Source organism: Camarhynchus parvulus, chromosome 4A (genome assembly GCF_901933205.1).
Source record: "Camarhynchus parvulus chromosome 4A, STF_HiC, whole genome shotgun sequence".
NCBI lineage: Eukaryota > Metazoa > Chordata > Aves > Passeriformes > Thraupidae > Camarhynchus > Camarhynchus parvulus.
In genome coordinates this window covers 12,016,004-12,025,423 of record NC_044600.1, presented here as the reverse complement: position 1 = coordinate 12,025,423, position 9,420 = coordinate 12,016,004, and the positions used below count along the sequence as shown (strand labels likewise).

The window sequence follows — 9,420 nt, the reverse complement described above, 5'->3', positions numbered from 1 at the left end:
TTTACAGTGAAAGCACGACCCCAAGAGCCAGACCTGACCCCATAAGTGCTGAACAGCTTGAACTGTGCTGCATCTTAACAAACACAAAGGAGCTGCCAGCTGAGCTGTGTTCATTGCTGGGAAAAAAAAAAGTGCTTTTAACAAAATTCACTTTCTTTCTCACGCATGTTGGAGAAAACAAAATAAAATGCCTCAGTATTCGTAATCAGAGTGTAGGAAATCAATGCTACAGACAGTGCTGCTCCTTGCCTTCCACTACAGCTGCTGGTGCCCATTTAGTGTCCTCCAACCCAGGTGAAGGAAACTCAAACTCTGAGTAAACTCTGAGAGGCAAGATCACAGCAGGAACTACCAAAACCAAAGTGCTTATTTCCTCATCTTACTGACTGCAAGGAGAGGAACCATCTCATATTTCTTCTCTTCCAGGGTAGCAGGATGCCCAGGTGGCTCGGGAGGGAAAGAAGAGGCCACTGTGCCATGCCATGTGCTGTTTGGCACCGCAGCCAGGAGCAGAGCAGAGGCTGCAGGAATGCTGGAAGGCTGCACCCTGCAGGAAAAGATGAGGAAGGAGTCGTATGGAGCCTGTGACTCACACAGTTAAGGTTTGGCGTGGCTGAGTGGCAAGACAACAACATGATTTTACCATAAAAGGGGCAAATATGTAATTACTGTGGTATATGAGATTCAATTAAATTGCAACATCAATTAAACAGCTTCCAGAGCTTTTGTTTGGAAGTTTGCAAGGCTTTATTTCCTGCAAAAGCTGTTCATTCGGTGTCAACAATTATTTCCCCTGCAAATGAGACTGCACAGCAGAGACTGTAACATTCTGGGCTTCTGTTGGACAGCTGGGTTCAAGTCCATCCTTTGGTGAGTGTTTAAGCAGAGTAGCTTCAGCAGGAATGTGAATGAATAGCTTGAACAGAGCATAACCTTGGAAATGCTTAGTGCTCATCAGGCTGGCGGAGAGTGAACTCTGCAGGAGTCCCTGGACTCTCATTTGCAGAACCTGTTAGTTATGATGGGGATGGTTTCTTTCAGATTTTGATCAGAATTTTTTTCTTTGGCTGGAGAAGGAATTTCAATTTAGCAGCAGGAGAGCAGAAAACCTTTAAGTGAATAAGCCTCCCTCCTAACAGGATGGCATAGAGACAATTTGCAGTCTCCCTTTCAGAGAATGCCTTGGCCCTGTCTTATTTCATTTGAAGTGTTTTGTACTGATGAGTTCATCAAAACATCAATACCACAGGTTTTGTTGGCTCTGAGACCACAGCCATTTCCTGGAAAGCCTCAACCTTCACCCAAGACGTCCGACAGCAGTTTTGCCATACACAAACACTCTCCATATCCCTCAAGGAAAGCACCTGTAAGCAGCAGAGATGGCACCACTGTTCCAAGCTGGCAGTGAGCCTGCTCAGGGCAGTTTTCCCTGTAAAGATAATGACTTTGCTTAAGCCCAGCTGAAGCCACTGCTGTGGTCCAGGTCCCAGGCTGCCCTCCATTGCCACATCTCTGTCCCTCCACCCCTCAGTCCCTCTGTCTTTCCTTCCCTCAGTCCTTCCATCCCTGTCCTTTCATCCCTGCATCCTTCTATTCCTCTGTCCCTTCATCCCTCATCCCTGCATCCTTCTATTCCTCTGTCCCTTCATCCCTCATTCCCTTCATCCCTCAGTCTCTCTGTTTCTCTTTCCCTCCATCCCTCAGTTTCTCCATCTCTCCTTCCCTCCATCCCTCCAGCTGTCTTGTCCCTCCACCCCTCAGTCTCTCCGTCCCTCTGTCCCTCCATCCCTCACTCTCTATCCCCCGTCCCTCTGTCCCTCCTCCCACCTCTCAGTCTCTCTGTCCCTCCATCCCTCAGTCTCTCCGTTCCTCAGTCCCTCTGTCCCTCCATCCCCCACTCTCTATCCCCCGTCCCTCTGTCCCTCCATCCCTCACTCTCTATCCCCCGTCCCTCTGTCCCTCCATGCCGTTCCCCCAGCCGGGTGCCGTGCCCGCTGCAGTACTCACCTCCCACCGCTAGGCCGCGCCAGCCCCATGGTTGCTATGGCGACGGCGGCGGCGCTCCGCGCGCATGCGCGCCCATAGCCGGGGTTTCCGGCGGGCCGAGGCGGCGGCGGGCGGCGATGGAGCGGTACGGGCCGGGTCCCGTGAGCGCCGTGCCCGTGGCCGAGTTCAGGCCGTGAGTCCCGGGGCGGGCGGGACAAGGGCCCGGCGGCGGGAGGGTGCGGCGGTGGGCGCGAGGAAGGCCGCGTGCCCGGCACCTTTAGCCCGCGCTGGGGCTGCCGCCGGGGAGGAGCGGGAGGGAGCGGGGCTCGGGCCCGGAGGGGCCGGAGCGGGAGGAGGAGGAGGAGGAAGGCCCCGGTTTGCCGTGGTCACTCTGTGTAACCCCGGGTCACCCCCAGTGCCGAGCGTGGAGGCTGCCGGCCGTGGGGAAACGTGCCGAGCTAGGCTGAGCTTATACACGAATGTTTGTTTTTGCCGCGTAGGGAAGCGATGAGAGTATGTCAGTGTAAGAAAAGTATTTGTCAGCAGTGGAGTTTTTAACTTTGCTAATAAGCTGGAGGTCATCTTACTCTTCTGTGGGTAAGTGTTGATAGAATGGTTTCTAATTTCCCCAGGAAAATTGTGAATGCAGTTTTGTCCTCCACCCTGACAGTTCTTCAGGCAAACGCTGATAAAGGAGAAGAACTCGGATGTTTTTCTTTTTTAAAGCTGCCTAAATGTATGGCAGTACATGAGCAGCCAGCAGGGCTGTTGGCTACAGTGTAGAAGCTGTGCATGGCTGCACATAACTGTTAGAGGATGAAACCATTTTTTCCACTTTTTTTCCAAAGAAAAACATATATATTTGTGTTTCAAGGCCGTAAGGACTCATGTCTTTGAACGAGGCAATCTTTGAAAGTCAGAAGGGTATTGCCTGGCTTACATATAATCATAAAATAATGTAGTCAGCCAGGCAGAGTGAGTGAGAACTGGTGGAAACACACAGAACCAGGCTGTGTGTGGTGTTTTGTAAACACAACACCTGTTCTAGCAGGTCAAGTTCAAGGGCACCCTACCAAGTACGTAAAATTTTATAAGCCCTCTCTTGTCAAAGGTCTTCTAGGTTTAGGTCTGTGAAGGCAAAGTCTTGGTGTAGTGGGTCTATGTTGTGACTGTAACTATGCTTATTGCAGCTTTCTTAGTTAAAAACTGAGAAATTATTTTTAAATAGAGGAAGAAGACCTAATAAAAAGGAACTTGGAGTAGTAAGCTGTTAAATTCATTCAGTGTACTTCCCTTTCTATCCCAGCCTGTAGGATTTGTCATTTTCCTGGACTTGTAGTTACTTTACAAAACAAAAAAGGAACTTGGCAAGTTTTAATGCAGGATACTGTCATCTGACATGTGCACGTATAACTAATATTCGATATTTAATAATTATGCAGTGATGCACTGATAAACATATTAACAAACCCCCCCTATGTTATAATGCTTGCAAAGCAGTAACAGGGAAAAGCGTAAAGATTTAATTTTTAATTTTAGTTTTTAATTTTGTTTATGAGCTTAGACTGGCAGAATCATTACATTGTTTTGAATACTCTCATTTTTATTGCAGCCAACAAATGCTTACTTCAAGTATTTATTGCTTCCAAACAATACACTTACTCAGTTCAGAAAAGTAGTCAGGTTCTGTTTGGAACAAGTTCTTGTCCTGTTTCAGGCATATATATTGTGACTTTCTTTTGTGTGTAACTTCTCTTATTTATTTCAGAAATGAGGGTTCATTAACATCAACTTTAAGAACACTTCTATTCTTCACAGCTCTAATGATTACATTACCTGTTGGGCTATATTTTTCATCAAAGGCTTATGTATTTGAAGGTAATTTTGTTTCTGCCAATTAATATTATTATTACAAAAATAGAGGAGAAGCACAATCCTCTAATAGCATCTTTGTTCTTCTTGTTTTGAATATTTGTTTCCATATATATATATATAAAGTCCTGTAATGTCTTAATTAGAACAGAAAATTATATGAATGGTCAATGTGTCTTTCCCTGCATTGTGGTCTGCAATCCAAAATTTGCTGTTTATTATACAGTGATTTATATTGCATAGGGGTGCATTGTTCCCCTTACCTAAAGGGTTTTTAACACTACTGTGCAGAAGACTTTTGTCAGAATCATCAGAGTTACGTTTCCTGCAGGTATTGCAAACTTAATTATGTGTTTGAGACAGAATAATGTTGTTTCTGAGGTTTATATTTTGCTTTTTGAAACATATGTGCATTTAAACAAGTTATGTGCAATTTCAAATATTGAATGTGGTTGCTTCTGGAGCTTTCTTTCAATTAAAAAAAAAGGAAGAGAGATTATGGCTGTTTGTTTGAACAAGCAGCTATGTTGTAGTCCTGATTCTGCAAAGCTTTAATACTCACCTCCTGCAGTTCTAGGAAGTTGTCTCCTTCAGAAGTGGGGAGGAGGAAGGGAGAAAGCAGCTGCTTTATGAGCAGTTTATGAGTTGTTCTGAGATGATTCTCCTTTGGTGTGTACTGCTGTATGTAGTACAGGAAGGCTCAAAGCTCATTAAGTAACTTTCAAGATCCTTTTTAGTTTTTTTTTTTTAATTTGAGGTGTAGCAAGCTGAGCTTTAACTTTGCTGTGTCAGTTAATGGCAAGATCTGTTGGCACTGAAAGGATTGTGTTTGCAGGGTTTTGGAGCGCTGTAATGTGTAGGTTTGTTTGCTTTTGGGGAGACTTTGTCTGGTTTTTTTAATTAATTAAAGGAAACAGTATTTCAGTGTTTGGTCTTTGGATATTTGAAAGATTATTTTATATGAGATACATTCATGTATCTTAACTGGTGGGGCATTATGGTTTCACAGCCTAAATACAGACGGTAATAATTTTCTAAATTTAATTGTTCTTCTAATGTTTTCTCCTGTTTTAGTGACAAATTATTACAGAATTCTCCCTCTTCTTCCTCCCATCTCCCTCCCCCATTTTACTGCCCCACAAAGAGAGTTACATTTAGGAAAAAAGGATGTTGAGGTTTGTTTGGTTCTGGAAGGTACTATCAGAAAAAGTGAATATTGTAGAACTCTAAGCTGTTGACATCAAATCTAGGTTATTTTAGCTTAAATACTGAATACTGCAGTGATGCTTTGCCCCAGAAATGGTTTCAAGGCCTTTAACTGTCCCAGTGAATTGTTTCCTGTGAATAGTTTTGAGCTCAGACTTTTGATACAGGAGTAAATGTATCAAATGTAACTTTGGTCTTTAGGGAGAATTATGGCTTGCCATGTCGGAGTTCCTAGCTCATAACTAATACTCTTTCCTTTCTTTGTTTTCTCAGGTTCCTTGGGAATGTCTGACAGGGACAGCTATTTCTATGCTGCCATAGTAGCTGTGGTCACTGTCCATGTGGTGCTTGCTCTCTTTGTTTACGTGGCCTGGAACGAGGGCTCGCGGCAGTGGCGCGAAGGCAAACAGGACTGAAGTGAAGATCCTCAGTGTCTGATGTCCACAGACTGTAAATGAGATTTTTTTTTGTGAGCTGAAGGAAAAGCATTCTTCCAAATGTGTAATACACATGCACTAAGAGGAGGCTGGTGCCTCAGTTGTGGTTAAAATAAGACTTGTGCTCATCTTGACTGTGTACTGGTGTTTTCTGTAATGGTGATGGAAGTTGTTCTTTAGCCAGCTTCTACTATGTTGAGCAGAGGAGGCCTTAACTTGCAATTAAAGTGGAATAATTATATTCTTTTGAAAATTCCTGTAGCTACTTTTGCCATGCCTAGTATTTTTCTCGCTTGCTCTGAAAATAATATTCGGCATGAAGCAAGCATTACATTTTCAAGGAATTAAATTGCTGTTTAAAAAAGCTGCATTACTTACTGCACAGCTACAGTGTAAAGATGGAATTTCACTTTGCTGTGAATAGTTTCCTGATTTATATGTGTTGTGGTTTAACTCCAGCCAGCAATTGCATGCTGCTCACTCACTGGGACCCCTCAGTGGGATGCATGGGGGAATCAGGAAAGCAAAGTGAGAAGACTCATGAGTCAAGATAAAAATAGTTTAATAGGTAAAACAAAAGCTCCAAGTATAAGTGTGCTGGTTTTCAGTACAAATTCAAACCAAGCCCCATGGTAGCTATTATGAAGAAAACTACCTCTATCCCAGCCCAAACGAACACAGTGGGATAGGCATAATTAATCTATTTCTGTGTTTAGAAGTAATTTCAAAACCAGAATTGTTTAGAAACTCAGGTGATGTCTTTCTAATGTGAAGTACAATTTTTTTTCAAATATATTTTTATTGCAGTGTAGAGTTCAATCTTTAATTTCCTTTTGGGAGGACTGGTATTACACATTGCTCATCTTTCTCCTTTTCTACAGTTTATCCTGGTAATGCAAAGGAAAGGGCATAGCATATTTTTTGTATGTCTTTAGACAGAGATGTATCTCCTTGATATTTGCTAAAGTGTGCACTTGGATTTCCTATGGTAAAGCAGTATCAGTAACAGTTATAAGCTGCTGTAATGGCTGGTAGGGGAAGGAGCAAGAAAAAACAAGCTGTAGTTGTCTGCAAATGGTGTTCTTTTTGAAGCAGAGGACACAAAAATGGAAAATTGACTTCTCTTCATAACTACTTACTTGTACACTGTGAAATGTTACAATATGTTGATTGTTTTCTTTTTTCCTTGGTTGTGTGCAGAACTTCTGTCAACCTTAGTGAGATTTTTGTGCTGTAAGATAACATGAATTTCATTCCACTGTTGTGCTGTTGTTAGCTAGGTTTTTAATCTCTGGCTAAAACATTTTTCCTAATGTTCCAGCAAAGCAAACTTTCTTAACCCTAATGATGGCTGTTAAGCTGTTGTGCTTGAGGTCATTGTGTTAATTTGAATTTTCCAGTTTATTGTATTAGTTTAGCCTTTCTTGGAAGTTCTTTGCTTAATACAGGGCTTGGCATGGTTTTGGTGCTGCATGTCTCTGTGGTAAAACTTAGGTATAAATGAGGCAAAAATTGGTTATCTGTGCCCAGTGGCTTAAGAATTATGTCCCCAAGCCTCATTCTTGTCTTGTCCACCCCAGTCCCAGGTGTGCACAAGCATATGCACCATGGCACACTAATGCAAATCAGTTTTTACTCTTTGTTTCTGCCATGTTACCTTTTCTCATCCAGACCCCCCTTGTCAGGTTGCTGCTGGCAGACTGGAGAATCTTCTCAGAGTACTTGAAGTACAAAGTTAGTTTGTACATGGGCAATTGGCATCCTGTTCTCCAGTGTCTGACGTGTACCTTGTGGAACAAATACTGCCTTTCAATAAAGACCTACCCTGCAATACAAGATCCAGTGAACAATATGTGCTGACCACTTTTTGAATAATGTTGTTAATATTCCATGTCTAGAGTACAGCTTAAAGCAAATATATAGTGCTGCTCAATAGCTTAGCTTTTTTTCTTTTTAAACTTATTCACAGTGGAGAATAAATGAAGAATTACACTTACGAAATAAAGAAATTTATTTGGTACTAGAAGACAGTGGCAGAAAAAATGAATGTTACAGAAGTCTAAGATGTTGACTTCAAGGGGAACACACCTGTTATGCTCTATTAGCTGGGTCCTGTGCTGTGTCTATTTTATGTTTCATATAGCAGAATCCCTAGACACAAAGTTAATTTCCTAGGGATAACAGGAAAATAATTCCTTATTATAATTGTTGCGTTTAAAAAATCTGACAAGTTTGGCCTCTGCTGTACATGCAGGCAGTGTAATGTCTCAGCAGTTGGGGGTAATGAGCTGAGCATTAATCCATCCATTGGAAGATCTTTGAAGATAATGCTTTGATCCACCACAACGTTCCTGGTGAGAAAAGAGGCACTGCCTGAGTCTGCACAGCCAGAGCCAGGTGCTGGTTTGATGCTGCCTGTGTTTCTGGGTGGGAACAATCCCTCAGGGCAAGGCTGCAATGAAAATAGCCTGTGAAGGGTTGTCCCCGTGGAGCCCAGGGAGTTCCATGGGGAGCATTCTGTCCCCTCTCTCCTTGCCAGCAGTGGGGAGCCACTCTGGAGCAGTCTGCTCCTGAAGGACTGCACCTGTGGGAGGAACCCACACTCGAGCAGTTTGTGAGGGACTGTCCTGGGGAGGAAGGAGGGCAGGAACTGTGTGAAGAACTGACCACAACCCCCATTCCCTGTCCCCCTCTGCCACTGTGGGAGAGGTAGAGAACTTGGCAGTAAAGTTGAACCTGGGAAGAAGGAAGTGCTGGGGGGAAGGGGTTTTATTTTGCATCACCCTGCTCTGATTTGATGGGTAATAAATTAATTTCCTCAAACTGGGTCTGTTTTTCCCATGATTGTAATTAGTAAATTACTTCCCTGTGCTTTTCTCAACCCAGGAGCCTTTTGTTACATTTTCTTTCCCCATCTAGCTAGAAAGGGCAGTGTTACCAGGATTTTGATGGGCATTTGGTGCCCAGCCAAGGTCAACCCCGCCACATTTAAACTGATAAAAGTTGTGGAGAGATCAGAATTCTTGTTGGTTTGATTTTTTTATTTTCTATAGAATGGTGATGTAAATTTTTTAACAGTATGGTATTCTAAAGTGATACTGTAAGCTTGTTAATTTTACTACTAGGAATGGATTTGGGACAACTCTTAAAAAGACAGCTGGGAAAACTACATAAGTCCTTCAGTACTTCACAGTTGCCTCTCACTTAATGGTCTATCATCATGTGTTTGCATAGGTTGACAATTAGTTTAGCTAAAGCAAGCAATTGTATCTCACAGTGAGCAAATACCTTGAGACAGATTTTAGAAGAATTTTCCCAGAACATTTTCCAAGAGTGAATAGACAGTGAATTGGGAAGTGGGAAATGAGTGACTTTTCATTAGTTTTTGTCTTCTGTACTTAATATCTCTGTTTTTTTCAAATGTCTTCAGGACACTGTGGTGGTGAGTACCCAGCCTGTGACTGTGCAGGTGAGTGAGCAGCTGTGGTTTGTGCTTAGGGATGCCTGACTAAACCCATTATTAACTGCTAGCACTGAGTAAGGAGTGTCCAGAGCAAATGGTGATGATGGTGTTCATGATACTAACAGGAATTATCACTGATTAAGGTATAGGAACTTGAAACAGTCTTTATGGTATATTTGAAACAAAATAAAACACTGCTTACCTGTTTCTTGCATTGTAAGAAAGGTCCTAGTAATAACACTCAACATTAAAAAAACAAAACAAAACCCCAAGAAAACAGCCAAACACAAAACCAACCCTACCCTCCAGAAGGTCCAAGCTCCTGTGCTATTTTCACCCTCAGGCAGAGGGCAGGCTGTGCTGCCTGATCACTCTGATGGGCCAGGGGAAGGTGTGGTGCTCACTGAGAAATTCTGTTCCCACCTCGTGCATTGGTGAGCAATAAAATGTTTGATG

At 42.9% G+C, this 9,420-nt stretch overlaps 1 protein-coding gene across 1 annotated transcript; it reads left to right on the top strand.

Moving 5' to 3' along the window:
• Positions 1–2,071: 2,071 nt before the first annotated feature.
• Positions 2,072–7,361, top strand: VMA21 (vacuolar ATPase assembly factor VMA21). The gene is given in 4 exon segments (XM_030967937.1): positions 2,072–2,118; positions 2,120–2,179; positions 3,755–3,864; positions 5,338–7,361. Coding segments are annotated over 4 exon segments (360 nt in total). The 3' UTR covers positions 5,481–7,361.
• Positions 7,362–9,420: the final 2,059 nt, after the last annotated feature.